The 18,289-nt window shown below is 37.6% G+C and overlaps 2 protein-coding genes across 3 annotated transcripts; both read right to left on the bottom strand.

Annotated features, from left to right (window-relative positions):
* Positions 1 to 3,878: 3,878 nt before the first annotated feature.
* On the bottom strand, positions 3,879 to 5,267 carry LOC121803266 (phospholipase A(1) DAD1, chloroplastic-like). Its single transcript, XM_042202952.1, has one exon. It carries the CDS (start codon positions 5,205 to 5,207, stop codon positions 4,005 to 4,007), a length of 1,203 nt encoding a protein of 400 aa, XP_042058886.1. The 5' UTR covers positions 5,208 to 5,267; the 3' UTR covers positions 3,879 to 4,004.
* Positions 5,268 to 7,215: 1,948 nt separating this feature from the next.
* On the bottom strand, positions 7,216 to 10,177 carry LOC121794125 (pentatricopeptide repeat-containing protein At5g43790-like). Of its 2 annotated transcripts, none has more exons than XM_042192164.1 (2): positions 9,940 to 10,177; positions 7,216 to 9,183 (listed from the first exon to the last, which is right to left on the bottom strand). In XM_042192164.1, exons 1-2 carry the CDS (start codon positions 9,962 to 9,964, stop codon positions 7,244 to 7,246), a joined length of 1,965 nt encoding a protein of 654 aa, XP_042048098.1. In that variant the 5' UTR covers positions 9,965 to 10,177; the 3' UTR covers positions 7,216 to 7,243. The 2 variants fall into 2 exon arrangements, with proteins under 2 accessions (XP_042048098.1, XP_042048090.1); XM_042192156.1 differs by having other exon boundaries at positions 10,053 to 10,175.
* Positions 10,178 to 18,289: the final 8,112 nt, after the last annotated feature.

Here is an 18,289-nt window from a genome sequence, read left to right as displayed (position 1 = left end):
GAGTATATAATAATTATAGTTTGACCAAAAAATTAAAATCCTTACGAAAGTCCAACTTTCCGTCACGACTGCGACTTATATCTAATTAGCACAGTAATTTTCTTTTTGGAGTTTATCACATTTTGAAGCCGGGATGTCTTTCTCAGGGGTGGGACTGTTGGGCGATTTTCAAAATCTATGTTATTTATCCTTTCTTTTCAATTACCGATATTCATATGTATGTTCAAATAAAAATGCTTAGGTATTGTAAAATTAGAGAATAATGTTAAGTAGTTAATTAATCGCGAAGATCGGGTGAGTATATTGTTTTGTTGGATGCTTTAGATTGACTCGTATGAGGTGACAACAATTTCAAATTTCCTCTCATGAAAACCAACCCCCATGTATTATGCTCTCTCGTTCTAAAAAAATAGACAAAATTATAAATGACACGAGTTCTAATGTGCAATCAGAGAGATCGGAAAAAGTAAGAGAGAGGGGGGGAAGGTAGTAGAAATAGTGTTAGTGGATTGTGGATCCACATTATTAATATATGGTGAGTAATTATTTAAAAACATTTCATATTTAGACTTGTCTAATTTTGGGGTGGTCAAAAATGGTAAATTAGTCTATATTTTTAGTACTACTGTAAATTAATTTTTAATGAGAATGCTGCTGCTCTGAACGTGTAGAGTCATTGCAATAGTGAACTTAACTACAATCAGAGTAATTGAAATTTTTGGCTTATAATATTATTTGAACTTAGGTACTGCATTATATTCATTTGCATATATTGTAAATCTTCATCAATCAGAGTAATTGAAATTTTTGGCTTATAATATTATTTGAACTTAGGTACTGCATTATATTCATTTGCATATATTGTAAATCTTCATAATCGAGAAGGATTGAAAATGAGAATTCAAATTTAAAATAACAAAGTATCCGGCGATAATGAATGGTTGATGTGATTATCGATAGAAAGTTTAGGAGATCAAAAGTGGTCATAGTAGAGCCGGCTATTGAGTTGGTCTAATTTTGGTTAATAAATGAAGGAGAGATACTAAAAGAAATTATTGAACGGAGAAGGATGAAAAACACAAAAATAAACATGACATGTATATCGTTAAGTCGAAATCCGCATAAACTATCAAAGCTATATACATTTGATAAAATATGTGTAAGTGGGCTTGATTTGGTACTATACATGCATAATTCTTATTTATGTGACATTCTTAATTAATTGTCGCCAATATTTATCATTTTCAATCTTTCTCCTAGATTTCAGAAATTGGATGGTCGTAGGAGACAAATTTCTTTTAAAATTATGTAAGGTCATCCACGTCTCTGTCTCAACACCGTCTCATCCCTTAATTATTCATGGGCCCCACTACACGTTTTATCACATCTCTTAACTAAAAGACAACACCTGCAATCCTCCATCTTTTAACCATTTTATCCCTTAACTATTCGTTCAATTTCATTTTTTATATTTATTTCCAACAATTCAATTAATATTTCATTGAAATATTAAATTAATACTAATAATTCATAAAATCATTAAAAACCACGAAAATTACAACATCCGAAAATACGAAAAATACATAATTGAAATCCTAATATTATAATTTGAATGAGAATAGAGAGTTTTTTTATGGTGGATAATTTGTGGGAATGATTTGATATTTATAGAAGTGATTGAGGGCTTTAAAAAATAGGAAAAAATTAAAATATTGGAAAAAACTGCTATAAAAGACTAGTATTTTTGGGGGAATTTTTTTTTCAGAATTCTTAAAAAAAATTATTTTTTTTTTCAAATGATATAAACGACGCCCACTCGCGGGCCCGCGAGTGGGCGTCACGGCCGCACGGGAGCTCGCCAGTCTCCTCTCGGCACCGGGCTACGCGACGCGACGAATGTTTGCAGCGTTGGCTCGATACTGGCTCGTCTCAGCGAGACGAGATCGAGCAGGCAACAAGCCAGCATTGTGGATGCTCTAACATTTGCAGTGTTACAAATGATAATATATTGATAACAATCATTACATATTGAAAATTTTGGACTGTGAAAAGTACGTAGTTTACTTGGGACGTAACTAGATTGAAGTGGACATCAGATTCTTTGATAATTACAGCTTGTAGGTTGTGAGCCGATATGCATATTTCTTAGTCCAATTTGACCACCGACCAGGGCCACTTATTCATGTGGCCAATTAAGTGAATTGATAATAAAAACGTTATTTTATGCTTAATACTTACTCCCTTTATTCAGAATTATAGCTTCCATTTCACTCAGCATGAGTTTTAGAAATATAGAGAATTAAAAATATAAAGAAGAATACTTACTTTATATACTGCATTTGTCTAAAAAAATTAATTCACTATTTTTAGAAGAATACTTACTTTATATACTGCATTTGTCTTCAAAAATTAATTTTAATAGTGAATGATACTAGTTTAAATGCAAAATTAATAAAGTAAAAAAGATGGAAATAAGAGTTAATTGAAGTATTATTAGTTGCTGAAAGAAAAATAAATTTATTTTTGTAGATGAAAATAATATTATATTTATAATAAAAATGTAAGTGAATTGGGTTATTAGATTACGAGGTTCACTTACTTAACATAATAAAATTGAAATAAGATATTTAACATTAAATATTTCATACTAAATAATAATATAAAACATTTAATGTTGGTTGGAGAGAGTATACAAATGCTACAAATTCGAAAGGAATAATAATTACTTCCTCGCCAGTGAATATAAGTCTCATTTCTTTTTTGTACGGGTTTTAAGAAATGTTAAGAAAAATGGATAGAAATTAAAAAATGGTTGTGGTATATAGTTTAAATGAAATGTGAGTGGAATGAGTTAATAGAATATGAGAACCTAATATTATTTATAGTAAAAAAATGAATTGAGACTCCTATTCATAGACGTACCGAAATAGAAAAACGGACCTCCTATTCGTGAGTATTTGGTAAAGCAATTACAGTAGTATAAAAATAAGCCTTAATTTCGAACATCTGGGCGGTGAAGAAATTTTGGGGATATTTCCTTTAAATGTGCAGGCATTAATTAGTTTCACATTTTTTTGCATTATATATTTGTTCAAATGATAATATCCCAACAACTCTAACAAGTGTATACACAACTTTTGATCGAAAAACTATTGACAGAATCGAAACAGATGACATTCTAGCGATACATTTATATATGAAGCCGTTTTTATATATATAAAAAAAGATTACTAATTTAATGCATAACGAAATTATAAGTATCGAATGATATAACAAATTTTAACTTATAAGAGAGTCATACCCTGGTGTTGTTATTTTCAAGTAACCTTGTGTTGTATTCTACGTATTTGTTTTTATTACAAACTAAAATCACATAATTAAATACTAAAAATAAATCTCGTAGCGAACCGGTCGGTGGCGTTTGAATTTGTATTTGGACGGCGTTTCCGGCTCGATGGTAGGTGTACACCTCTCTACTAATCATTGTTATCACTCTTTTTCCCAAATAAACTAAAATAAAACCTTTTCCGCAAAGATCACTCCATTAACTTCACAAATTTTGGGATTTTTAAGCATTTAGCTAAAAGTAAAAAAAGGGAAATTGTCGAAAGTTCAGTTAAATTCTTATCTATAGTATCACAACATTAAAAAATCAACCGCCGGATAATTCATGAAGCATGGATTTATTCACAATGACCCAAGCAAATTTATTTGCCGAAATTGTATGTTGGAATCGTACGTGATATGACATCCACATAGTAAGTTCACCTTACTGCTGCTTGTTGGTGAGTTAAACATCACTCTTATCACTTAATTACGAAGAAAACGATATCGTTTAGTTGAAAAAAACTTTAATTAATATAGTAATACGAGTACTGTACATTAGCAGTCAGACTGACATTTTCGCAAAAAGATAATTGTGAACAAATCCAAACTTAATGATTAACTACTAATTTTTCGCGGGAGAAACCATAATTTGACGAAACTTCATGTTAGTATTTAATTTATTGAGCAAAGGTTTTGTTGATCATTTTTCTAGCGGTGGCGCGGAAGGGGCAGTTGGAGCCGTTGACGAGACGCAGGTACGTCTTGAGCTCGTGGCAGGCGGCGATGTTGATCCCGTTGAGCCCGGGCGCGTCGCGGCTGCTCAGGCGCAGTTCGCACCCGACGTCCGCGTACACCCACTGCACCTTCCGCACCCACCCGGCCGATAACTCGTCGCCGTCGACCACGAATCCGGGCACCTTCGTGATCACATCGTCGGAGTTGACGATGCGCAGCACCTTCGTCCCCTGCTCCTCGAGGCGGCACCGGAAGCTCCAGTTCCCCACGCGCGGCCCGGCGAATGACATCACCGTCACCATCGGCGCCGCGTCCGCGAACGTCTCTTTGACGTCGTAAGCCGCCAGCGTTGCCAGCGCAGCGCCGAGGGAGTGGCCGGTGATAGTCAGGCTGAGGCGCTCCCCGCCGTATTTCTGCATGATTTTTGAAATCCCCTCTCTCACTAGGGTTTGCAAGCTGGGTTTGTTGCCGGATGCTGACGTGTACAAGCTCAGGAAACCGCTTTCCACCATCGCCTCGTTTTCGCCGTCGCCATTAGTTAACGGCGTTAGAGTGGCTCTCATGTTCTCCAGCCACTCTAGGCCGGTGGCGGTGCCGCGGAGGGCGATGACGACGTCGCGGCGGCCTAGGCGGGCGATCTCGCGGCGGTCGTGGCAGACAGCGATGTAGCCTATCCAGCTGGACCGCGTGGTCATCCAGGTGGGGGCCCAGCCTGGCAGGTGGATCCCTGACGTGGCGGTGAGATTCTTTGTGACGCGGTAGCCAGTGGCAGGAAAGCCAGACTGGGATAGGATTTTTGATTTGGGGAAGCGACAGGAGGCGTAGGGGGTGGAGGGGGAGGGGTGGAAGTTGCATGAGCAGTAGGCGGCTTCGACGAAGTTTCCATACCGGATGATCTCGAGGCGTAGGGTGTCGTCGAGGGGGTCGAGGAGACCCTTCCAGTTGTCGACACCTTGGTAGTACTCCCAGTTGTGGCTCAGCTTGGGCAGCGACGACGATGACGACGGCGACGATGATATTTTATTTGGAGATTGGGGTTTGAAGGTGATAGTAGTGGTGGGATTAGTGATGGTGCCTACATTTTGTAGTGTGGGAATGGATGCTTGATTGCATGGCCGTACACATTTTGTAATTGGGAAACTCATGTTCTTTCTATGATTTATTGATGGATTTTTGGGAGCAACTCTAGCTATTGGAGGGGTGGAGAAGGCTAGTTTTCACTCTAATTGGAGAGTGTTGAGTTGGGCCTTTTATAAGCGAGAAGTGAGTGTGTAGAGTGTAGTATAAAGTGTGCATGTGGTTGGTCAAGATTGTGGAGCACCTAGCTAGATATCAATGTAACTAAAGTCATACGTCCATAAATGATACTCCATCCTTCTCATAAAAATTATGTGCATTTAAAATAACACGAGAATTAATGCACAATTGATAAAGTAAGAAATAATGGTAATTAAAGTACTATTAGAGGATATTGAGACTCGCATTATCATATAGTGCATAAACAACCAATGATGGGTTTAGAAAATACTTAGAATATGTGGAGTCATACACATTGAAGAAGGACGTTATTGGTTTTGGGCAGTTGTCACTTATGATCAATGGCGGACAAAGAAAGGCTGAGCGTACGTAGCTGACAGACTGTAGGGCGGACCAGAATTGCAAAATGTCTAATTTATGTATCTTTCCAATCATCGTGGACTGACGACGGATTAGGTTGAATCCTACCACAACTGAATCAGTCATTATCAGCAACTAATAAACAATTCAAAAATAATATGAATATATAGGAATACTATGTGGCACAATTTAGACCTCACAAACTATATACTCCCTCCGTCCGCAAATAGGAGTCCCGTTTTTCCATTTAGTCCATCCCCGAATAGGAGTCCCAGTTTCCTTTTACCATTAATAGTAATAGGGTACCACCTTCGACTAACTCATGTCACTCACATTTCATTTAAAACTAATATATACAAGTGAGACTTATATTACACAAACTTTTTTCCACTCACTTTTCTTAATATTTCTTAAAACCCGTGCCGTCAAGAAATGAGACTTCTAATGGTGGGAGAGAGTATATGGAGTATGTGATATGCTAGGGCTGGTGGGTAGAATAGTTGTACATAACCGGAAAAAACAGAAACCGCTTGTGCTGTTGGATCAGAAGGCAAAATGGGGATCAACGGCCCACATTCAATCTGCTGGACGGAGAGATGTTGACACTAAGTCAATTTCATTTGTTTTAATTATTAATTATTGACGGCAGGAAACATGGGCCACGTGACGTGACCCTCGGTCATAGTTTCTATTTTAATAGGACATGAATACGGGGAGATTTTAAGTACATTTTTAAGAAATTGTCAGCCCAAAGCATTCACCAATTAAATAATGGTGCCTGATATTTTTACGAAAAAATTATTTCCTCTGTATCCATAAATGTGTCACGTTTTTTGGAGTGTTTTTCATTGTTATTTTATTTTATTTTATTTTTTATTATATTATTTGTGGTAAATAGGTCAGACATTTCATTATTCAATTTACTCAAACATACTATTATTTTTGCAAGTCACAGTGGTATGCATAGACGGAGGAAGTATTTCTCTGCAAATATTTTTTTTTAATGGAGAACAAAACTAATTTAAAATATAAAGTTGTAAGGAGTACTAGTCTCTAAAAATCAAATTCCGATTATAATTTATATATAGAGATATAGTACTCCCCCTCCCCCGTCTTATGAAAATAGGGATTTACGAATTTTAACGCAAAATTGATAAAGTATGAGTTGAAGTACTGTTAGTAAATAATGAAATCCAGAGAAAAAACTTGTCAAAAACATAATTGGACTAATTTTGTGGGACATTCTAAAATGTCACAAATTACAATATTTGGTTTTGATAAGATATGTTTCTTTTACCGCTCGCACGCATTAACATTACCTAAATATTTTACGTCTTCAAATATATTAAATACTCCCGTAAATTCTGCTTTGGTATTTATTTAGTAGAAATACGTTCGAAGTATAAAATTTATAGTAGTAAATTACTCTGTTTTGTAGTTTCAACTATAGGAGTAATAATTGATGAATTGGTTACGACTAATTTATAAAAATGGATGTTTGTGGTTAAAATATATTTAAGTTTGAATCTCACGAACAACACCAAATAAGTAAAAAGATTAATTTCTACCAGTAGTCCAAACAAGAGCAGCTGCCATTGTTGAAGTGGTGGAACCTAGTTCTATCTCTAACTATAATCTCTCTCCCATATATGCGAGATAAAAGCTTAGTACTAGAATGACAATCCACACATACCCGGAGGTTCTTTATGATCCTCACCGGCGTGCAAGAATCTGTCGCGATGAGTGCGAACGCGATTGCTAGCCTCTCGCTGTGGTAAGAAAGAGCTTCTTCCTTTTCTTCCTCCTCGATGTCAAACAACACTTCTCGAGTTCTTGCACGATGCCCGTGCTCCTGCAGCTTCGCGTTCATATCCTCCAGTTTTAAATACACTTCTCTAGCCCGAGGATGGCTCTTGTCACCAGCAAGAAACTCGTGCATTGAACCATCAACTTCAACTAAACTGCTCCCGGGCATTTTCTCCACGCCCCGCTCTTTCATCAACTGCCTTACTCTTTTGGCGTCGTCCCATTTCTTCTTGCACGAATACATGTTCGACAAAAGCACATAATTCCCACTAGTCTCCGGCTCCAGCTCTACTAGCTTCTTTAGTGCAACTTCACCTGTCTCGAGATCTCCATGAACTCGAGCTGCCCCAAGTAAACACCGCCACAAAACCGCATTAGGCTTCATTGGAATTGTCAGAATCCTTTCCTCAGCTTCCTTAACCAGCCCAGCTCGACCCAAAAGATCCACCAGGCAACAATAGTGCTCAATTTTAGGCTTAAGTCCGTAGATACTGGTCATCAACTCAAAATATCTGCGCCCTTCATCCACCAATCCCACATGTGAGCAAGCACACATTACAGCCAGCATTGTCACATTATCGGGGGTGAGACCCTTATGCTTCATTGTCTCAAATAAATCAAGAGCCTCGCATCCACGGCCATGGATTGCAAGACCTCTAATCATGGCATTGAAACAGAATATATCTGTATGAGGCAGCTGGTAGAACAATTGACTAGCAAATCCAAGACGGCCACAATTTGTGTAGAGGGTAATTAGTGCTGTGCCGATATAGTGATTGAGGCTAAGTGCATTCTTGATTATATAAACATGCGCCCAGATGCCTTGGCCAAGGGCGCCTAATTCGGCACATGCAGTAATTATGGCGACTAATGTCACTTCACTTGGCTCTGCCCCAGACTTCTGCATGTGGCCGAACAGATTTAAAACCTCCAGAGATGAACTCGTGTTCTCATCCAAAAGGCGAGGGTCGCCTGATAAGCTAACACTAGAGTTCCGTGCATAAGCAGATAATATAGAGTTCCATGTTGCTAAGTCTGGTTCCATTATCTGATCAAAGAAATATCTAGCAATATCCACTCTTCCACATCTTGAATAAAAATTAAGCAATGATGCTTGAACAAAATTGTCGCGAAGAGGGTAAATGAATTTTAGGATGTGCACATGTAGGGCTTGGCCGTGTTTGAACCATTGTTGGGCTGCAAATGCCTTAAATAGAGATGGGTATGTATAATTATTGGGTCTGAGATTGGGGTCAGCAAGCATCTGGTCATAAAGAGAAAGGGCAAGTTTCACTTGATTGTTTACAGTGAGGCGTGAGATGAGGGTGTTGTAAAGAAATATGCTTGGGTTGGGGGCACGGCTGAATATTGCCAACGTATAGGGTAATGGAGACAGTGAAGAAGATATGAGGAGAATACGGCTGATAGGGTAGGTGTGGAGAATGAGGCCAGTTGTGATCATTTGAGCATGTACTTGTTTCAAAGTATTGAAAGTCTTGCATTTTTGCAAGAGGTGGAGGATTGGACAGTTGAGTGTTGGGCTTACTGCTCTCATCATGTCGGAGTTGATCTTGCGACACCAAGAAGCCCATCTTGTATCCCTTATCCCTTTAGCATTCAGTACGTGGACTACAAGACAGGTCTTTTGCTTCAGAGATTCGTTTTGTGCATTCAAGTAGCTGCACTCTGGAATGGAATCTGGAAAGTGATCAAGAAAAATATAAGTAGTTACAAACATATAGCTCCAACAAGAAGTTGTTACCAGATAGAGTCCATTCCTCAAATCACAAATTCTTATGTAAATTTAGGATGAAAAGTGGCACTGCACTCCACGTAGTATTAGCAATCAAGTCCAACCGACTACATGCTATGAACAAGCAGATTTATAATTTAGTGAAGTAATGCATGAGAGATTGTTAGGAAGCTTAGGAATCAACGAATTTGTTCTCACTAGACCGATAATTATTCACCATAACCAAGCCATACACAATGGCTAACTCAAATTTTGAAGTTCTACCTTAATCAAGCTACGAGTAGATTCACAGGTAATTCCAACTAATTAAGGTCTGTCACCATAGTCTACTATTACTTCCTCTCCACTAACAAATGAAATTCATCAGTATCATTACTAGCAGGATTTGCTTACAAGAAAAGCCTTTTAGGAATATGAACCTTAAATCAGAGCAACACATGAATTGCATAAGCATCAAATTTCATCGAGACTACGGTATCTAACACCTTACCTTACTTACACATTCATGAAAAGCGTGCTGGAGAACAATACAGGAAAAAAAATGAAGCTACAATTACATTATACTACTCCAAAAAAATCAGGATTTCTCAAATTGCTCTTAAGCTTTCTAATTTAACCAATCATTTCAAATTTCAATCAAGACCCAGTTAATACAGAAATTATCTCTTACACACAATAGCAAATTGAAATAGCATTTTTACCAGAACTAATTGCAGCAAATGTCATTCAGCAATATTATCAAACAGATAGACTGCGCACAAGCTGCCGCATTAACAAAATTCACCATCAATATCAAACGCGGAGAAACATGTACCAAAACACCGGTATCTTGCTTCTACCCTCAATTCGCTAACCAACAACATCAATACATATATAACTGAGCGATTTCCATACTTTTCTACTTTATCTTCTGCTGCCCTGGCTTGGGAAATTTTGCAGTTTTATATTTAGTGATAGCATTTACTTACTGTACAAATTTCTACTCATAAAAGAAATTGATACAAATTATATTGGGCCGAATTATAATGTTGAAGTCTGTGGGCTTTTCTTAAATGGGGTATCTTTTTTGGGTCATTAATCATAAATGAAGATGGATCATGGATGGATGCATTTGGTAAAGTATATGTTACTTATACTGAAGAAGGGCAGCTTTGTCATTTTAAGCATGACTGTAAAAGTATTCAAGATCGGAAAAGGATGTGTCAAAAGACCAAAAAACCAGACAGTAGGAATGATGACGATGATAGTACTAAAATCAGGTTTCTGTGTGTACAAATTATTGGGACAAGATCTTGTCAAGATACTTCAAAATCAACAGAAATATCGTAAGTAGACTAGTATGCAATTCACACCTTCGATTCAAAAAAACCATTTGAGTACTAGAGGAAGTTTATTACTTTTATTATTAAATAATGGGCAGCATAGCTTTTTTTTTCAAAATTATACTACTAGTAAGTAAGATTGGAAAAGTTAGATGCATTTTGATAATTTCATTAGTATTTCTCCCAAAGTTCCTGATTACCCTCTTCGTCGGTAACAAGTTTATCGACTTTGCAGTTATCTCCCTTATGCCATGTCTCATTATCAACCTCTTGCATCTTATTATTGACAGCGCCACCGTTGTTTCCCATACACTTTTCTATCGACATTCATCATATGTATGATGTATCTCTAGCTTCTCTCTCACAGAATCCGCTATTGCTTTTACCGACGCCCGATGCTAAGATATATCCCGCAGCGATTAACGATGGCAAAGACCAGATTTTCTACTTTGGCACTGTGCCAAAATTCTCGTTTCGCCAATAATTGAATTAGTAATCATTTTAGATTAAGTATACTATATTGTGTACTAGGTCGGCATTAAGACGAGACCGCTCGTCCCGGAGGGAGAGCTGGCGAGCGCTGGCGCGACTCCCACTCACCGGTCCGCGAGTGGGCATCGTCATGCTGACGCAATAAATAATTTTTTTAAATAAATTCGATTTTCAGAAGAAAAAATTTTTAAAAAACGGTAATATTACCGTTGAACGTTAAAAAAATTTATTTTTTTCTTTTTTTATTCTATATATATTCCTCTTTCATTCTCATTCTACACACAAACACACATCTATTCTTCTCAAATCATCTCTCTTTCCTCTCCGATTTCTGTCAAAATGTCCGGCGACGAAAACTCTGGCGGCTCCGGCGGCTATACTTGAACACGTTTGGCGACTGGGGGGCATGTACAATGTCTTGGGTGCTTCCGGTTCCGGTTCGTCGACGCCGGTCACCCAAGTCTCGTCGACGCCGGCGGCATACCAAACACCATATTTTGATGTGGATGCATACTCTCGTCCCTCCGCCCCGAGGTATGGGCAATCGCAGGGATTATCCCAAATTAGGGAGAATTTTCCGGATGAACCCACTCCAGAAGGAGCACGAGGCAGTGGAAGCTCCGGGGATCGCGCATTCGACGCCGAGGAGGAGGAGGATTTAGGCCGTCATCCATACAGCCGCAAGGATACGATGACTCTGTTCAACGCTTGGGTTAGCGTCTCGTAGGATCCCATCATCGGGAATCAACAAACTCGCAAGTGTTTTTGGGAAAAGATCACCGACGCCTACAACGAGAATAAGCCAAAGGGGGCCGCCGCCGCACCTTGAAGATGCTCCGCAGTCATTTTGATCGAGTCGACAGAGATGTCAAAAAATTTTGCGGGATCTATAAGAATGAAGCGGCGAATTACCAATGTGGAGCCAGTGGAGCCGACATTCTGAGAGCGGCTTTGCGAGTCTTTAAAGACGACAACAATAAAGAATTCAAACATGTCGATGTTTGGGGGTCGGTCAAAGACGTTGAAAGGTGGGCTGGCGGTGTCCAGTCCAGCACGGGCTCGAGCTCAAAACGCACGAAGCACACGGCGAGTGGCCAATACTCGTCTAGTGAGGGCGGGTCAGGCAACGCCTCACAAGAGGTTGAGGGCACGACCACCGATGCAGGGGGCTCTCCCGTTCACTCCGTCGGCCGTAAGGGACCAAAGCGGCGAAGCTGGCTAGAGGGAGGAGGGGCCGAGGCGAATCAAGCCAAACGGGCTCGGGCTCGAACACCCTAATGTCCATGTACTTGGTCGCCACGATGGCTGACACTTCCCGCATGACGCCTCCTCAATATCAAGTCCATCTTGCCGGAATTGAGTATATGGCAAGACAAATTGGTATTCCGCCTCCAAGTAGCTTGAGTGCACCGCCACCGCCTTCGGGGGATGATTAGCGGGCGGAGTAGTTTTTATAAATTATATAAAATTGTATTTTATATTATGTATTTTAAATTTTTTAGGATTTTAATTATGTGTTTTTTTTAGGATTTTAAATTTTAATTTTATTTTATTTTATTTAATTTAATTTAATGAAGTGTGTTTTTATTAATTGAATTTGTTGGAAATAAAATAAAAAAATGAAATTGAATGAATAGTTAAGGGATGAGATGGTTAAGAGATGGAGGGATGCATGTGTTGTCTCTTAGTTAAGAGATTGAATGAAAAGTACAGTGGGCCCATGAATAGTGAAGAGATTAGACGGTTATGAGACACGGACGCGGATGGCCAAAGGTCTTTTTAACTCATGTCTATGACTTTTTTTTCCCTTTCCTATTTTTTACTATCTAAAAAGGCTGTAACAAAGCTAAAAAGCCATCATTTGGTTTTGCTCATACTATCACGAGCGCAAGAAGGTTGGGTAGAGTGATGATGCAGGCTGTGTGTAGTAATTAAAAACTTTATTTTCTGAGTGAAGTGAGCCCAACTTTCTGCATATAATTTAATGCGTCAAAAATTAATTCACTTATATTGTAGGAGTAACTTTGTTAATAAAGTGGTAATTTGTGAATAAATATCTCCACGCTCGTTATTAAGAGTCTCATTTCATGGCAGCACGGTAAGGGTTTAAGATATGCTAAGAAAAGTGGATAGAAAAAAGTTTGTGAAATATGAATCCACTTATATATACTCCCTTCGTCCCGTGTTATAAGTTCTATTTAGTTATGACACGAGTTTTAAGAAATGTAAATAAAAATGAGTTGAATAAGTTAGTGGAATACGAGTCTCACTTATATATATTAATTTTATAACAAAGTGTGAGCGGAATAAGTTAGTGAAATGTGGAGTTCAAGACTCTTATTGTGGGATGGAACGAAATGACAAAACAAAACTTTTACTGTGGGACGGATGGAGTATTAGTTTTTAAATGAAATGTACTAATTAAAATCGAGTTTTTGGAATACAGGATATCCTATTACCATTTATAATAAAAATAATATGAGACTCCTATTTACGGATGAACTAAAACAGAAAACTGAAATTCCTATTCTTGGACGGATGGAGTATTATCGACGGAGGTTAAAGGTTCTGTTTTAAGTGGATGGATTCTCCAAGTAAATAGTAATATTCAAATAGCGTGTCAAAGAACTGAAAAAAATATCATAAACTCTTTTAATTTTGATGATTTAATTGATTAAAATTTCCATTGCTAGTCAATGATGTGGTAACAAATTGTTCCTAGTGATGAAAAAATTCCAATGATATGAACAAACATGCGTTTCTATTTTGTTATCATTTTTCTAAAATATATGCCAAAAATTAATCAATCATTTAAGCTGGGCGGAACGAAAAAATATATAAGAATTAGTATAAATATTAATATATCGATTCGAAACATCCCTAGTTTCTGACATAATAAAATTCTAAATAAATTTTTAAGTGTTTTTGTAGAGTGTTTTTGTAGAGACAAAAAGTGAAAGTGAATTGAGGTGGATCGAAGTTAAATTAACATTTGCACGCGTGTAGCTAAACAACCATTGTAAATCTCGAAACTTCTCAATAGAATAACCAAAATTGAGGGTTTTATACATAATTATCAAAATTGATGATCAGGTAGAATTTCACAATCTTTGATTAAATTATAGGAGTACTAATATTATATACTTACCATCCAATTTTATTCTCCTTTTTCATAGCTTCGGTACAGTTGAACTGTTATTCTTTTCATTGAACATTCTGAATAGCAATGCTCTAGTCACAATCCAGCCATTTAACTACACCCCACCCTAAAATTCCTTCTGCCATATTATCATGTCCTTCTCACAGCCTAGCCAATGTCCTATTTCTCACAGCCCAGCCAACAGCCTTCCCAAAAGCCAATGTTTTAAACCGGGCCGGCAAGTGAACCGGCGTCGTTACTGGTTCACTGGTTCAACCGGTTCACTGGTCGAACCATTGGTTGAACCGGAATACTGTTTATATATATATCACAATCCTATATATATATATATATATTTATTTATTTATTTAGTAGTAAATAATAAAATCTAATTAAACGTTTTATCAATAAATATTATAGTATTATACATTTAATAGTATTATTATAGAAAACAAGTCTTGTACTAGTATATTAGAATATTTAATGATGTTAAGATTAAATACAATAATAAATTATAATACACAATATTAAAAACTAGTATTAAACTCTATGTATAATTATAAACTCATATATTGTAAAATATTAGTGATTGTAAATTATAATTAAAATATAAGAAATATATTATAATTAACAATTTCTTAAAAGAATATAAAATTAAAATGAATTATTAGTTTCGGTGGAAAAAGAATTTCAGATTTAATGTATAAGGATAATTAATGTTCATAATATTTCAAAATGACCATGTGGTAGAGTGGTAAAGGAGTAAGTATTTAGAGATGAGGTCATGTGTTCAAGTCCTAGCAACAACAAATTTCAAAAAAATATTTTGAAAAAGTGAAAAACCAGTTTCCGGTTCACGGCAGTCCGATTTTTAAAACACTGCCAAAAGCCCTCCGATTTAACATACATTTTAATGGTTGGTGTTTATCAAATATAAAAAAAATGAAGTGCAATGAATTGTATATATAGAGTAAAAATAAAAAATATAAAAAAATGAAAAATCGGCTCGGCGCACGATAAACGTCGTCCCACTGCCAGCCGCTCTCGGGCACTCTCCCCTTCCCTCTCGGCTCATCTCCTGCAATAGATGTCCCATCCACCACAGTCCCGCTAGGCGGTGGCTAGGACGTCTATTGCTAATACTCTTATAATCGATCTCTATTATTCCCTCCCTATGTGGAAGAGTAGACATTTTTTTGCACAAATATTAACAAATAAATATTTATTGTTGAATGGAAAGACATAAAATAGTAGTAGTAGGAAAAAAATAAGGTAAGAAAAATAATGTGTTAATTTTTGGTAAAAATAGGACTTTAATTTGATGGAATGCCCCTAAATAAAAAAAATAATACTCCCTCCGTCCCTGAAAAATTGTCACTTATTTCCATTTTCGTCATTCCCTAAAAATTTGTCAACTTTCACTTTTATCATTTTTGGTAGTGGACTCACATTCCACTAACTCATTCTCACTCACATTTTATTATAAAACTAATATATAAAAATAGGATCTACATGCCACTAACTTTTTCAACTCACTTTCTATTACATTTCTTAAAACATGTGCTGAGTCAAATGGTGACAAATTATGGGGGACGGAGGGAGTAATTCAATTATTATGAAACAAGGTAAGTATGTTTTTTGTAATCAAGATTATTTTGTGATCAAGTTTCCCTTGATAGATTCGATGACTTTTCTTTTCGCTGATTTATAGATAATTCGAAAAAGAAACAATTGATCATAGAATTTAGAGCATTAGCAATGGTGGTCTATCTCCGGAGCTCATCTCAGAGCCTATCTCCATTTTTTCTGCCACGTCACCAGGTCCATCTCAGAGCTTATCTCCCTGCAATGAGAGCCCATCCCAGAGCCTATCTAAGAGCCCATCTCATTTCCACATCATCATTAGTTTTAATATTTCACTTTTAATTGTTTGTGTAATTAAAAGACAATGTATATACGGCCAAAAAAATTCATTTAAACACAAAATAAAACATCATACATTAAAAAAACAAAAAAAAGATAAAGATAGAAAACATAATAAAAAAACACGAAAGCACGGCCTCAGAAGCACTCGAGTTCCGATTCGTCCTCCCCTACATGACCCATTAACCATATGAATTTGGGGCAATCCTTCAGTTGTAGATATATTTCCCAGTACTTGAACCCTCTCGCATTGCCATCGTAGAAATCGTGAAATTTAGCACACTCATACACCAGGCGTTTCCAATGCTTGCGTAGATCATCGAGCTGGTGTGTCGGGGCCCCTGCGGGCTTTACTTGTTCGTATCTTTTCGTGATACGCTCCCAGAAACTGCCCACGCAATTGTTGGCTACAATCGGGTTCTCAGAGATCTCTGTCCAACAATGAGCAAGAACAATCGACTCCTCTATGGAGTAGGTACTCATCGTCCACCCAGCTTCAGACGCCTCCCCGACTGTCTCCTTCTTCTTCTTCCCCTTCATGTCGGGCACCTTGTTGCTGAAGTTCATATCACCGTAGAGAGAAGTAATAAAATTGAAATTGAGATTAGAAAGGGATGAATGTTAATTGATGGAGAATGGGGTAAATATAATGGATTAAAAATTGAATTAATTTTTTTTAAAAAAAATAAAAAAAGGGTATATCGGCTCCATCATCGCTCCGAGCCCCCGCAATGGAGGTCTATCACGAGGCCGATGCGGAGACGATATGCCATCGGCTGGGGCGATCACTCGGCGCAGGGGCGGAGGCGTTGGGGGTGGAGATGGGCTCCCTCCCCATAAAGGTGACCTATCCAAGCTGATAGGGGGGCTGATCGCTCGGCCCCAATGCTGGTGCTCTTAGGGCTTCTATTATCCATCCTTGTAATAATGGGCTAACATGCACTACTATTTACTGTTGTCAATATTGTGACAACTACTACACCTCCACCAAACATACTATTTTCCTCTAATAATTGCTTGTTCTTCATTTGTGTACCTCTCTGCGCCATAATTTCTCTTCCATACTAAATGCACAATCATCATTTAATTTTGAAAATTTAAAGAGTTTTATGCCTAAGTAGCCTCATCAAAACCTAGCTCGTGAAAGGAGTACGTAGTTGGTATCATTGACAAACAAATGCATCATTTTGTACTCACATTTGTTCAAAGCATATAAAGTCATTCGTTTCATTAGAGAACGCAGTGTCACATTCTCGGAGTAAGCTCTCTTAAACATATTTACAAATTTACAAATGAGGATAGCTACCAAAATAGCATGGCAAGCTTTGACCAACTCAATGTTTTAATTATAATTTTGTTTGTTTTGTTCTTATTCGGAGAAGGAGTGATCGAACAATGCAGTTTGAAGAAAGACTTTATTGCTTACATATTGAAGTGTGCACTCGCTCGAACTCTCCCTTCTTTGTATAAAGAGTGAATTACATAAAAAAGTCTATGATATTACAGTATTTTTGGACTTTTCATCCAAATATGAAATAACCCCTCCCCCTCTCTAAAAAATTGACGACATTTGAAATAGTACGTGTTTTAATACACAATTGGTAAAGTAAGAGAGGGATAAAATGAAAAAGTGATTGGAGTTAGAGATGCCCACCGGTTTCGGTTCCGAACCGGAATCGTGTCAATTTTTTCGAACCGGAACCGTCGCATTTGGAACCGCAGTCCGGTTCCGGTTCAAGATTTTTCGAACCGGAACCGTCACCGAACCGCCTGTTCCGGATGGGTCGGAACCGCCGGTTTCACGGTTCCAGTGAGAAAACCGAGGCGGCAGCGGGGGCCGGTTTTGTCGGCCAAGACCGGCGGTTTTCGGTTCCGGTGCGGAACACGAGGCAGACGGTTTGTTGACCGAACCGGTGGTTTTGGCGGTGAAACCAGCGGTTCCGACGGTTTTCCGCCAAAACCGCCGGTTTTCCGAAATTCAATTTTTTTTAATTTTGATTTTGAATTCAAATTCATCCATTATCCCCTCATTTCATGTTTTTTTTTACGTTACAACGACACTTGTAAATTATATTACATTGTTGTATGTTGTATACTTGTATATGTATTGTAAATTGTAATGTATAGTTGTCCGTTACAACTCAAATTCAATAAAATTGATATCATTTTCACCTT

This window comes from Salvia splendens, chromosome 1, assembly GCF_004379255.2.
Source record: "Salvia splendens isolate huo1 chromosome 1, SspV2, whole genome shotgun sequence".
NCBI classification, from domain to species: Eukaryota; Viridiplantae; Streptophyta; class Magnoliopsida; order Lamiales; family Lamiaceae; genus Salvia; species Salvia splendens.
Note: the sequence above shows the minus strand (reverse complement) of the source record. Positions and strands in the feature narration are given on the sequence as shown.

What these genes read in the sequence shown, in the direction of transcription:
- LOC121803266 (XM_042202952.1), bottom strand. Translation starts at nt 5,207, where the DNA reads ATGAGTTTCCCAATTACAAAATGTGTACGGCCATGCAATCAAGCATCC.
- LOC121794125 (XM_042192156.1), bottom strand. Translation starts at nt 10,101, where the DNA reads ATGTTGTTGGTTAGCGAATTGAGGGTAGAAGCAAGATACCGGTGTTTT. An exon ending in AGCAAGATACCGGTGTTTTG is followed by an intron (nt 9,184 to 10,052) that starts GTACATGTTTCT and finishes ATCACTTTCCAG; the next exon opens with ATTCCATTCCAGAGTGCAGC.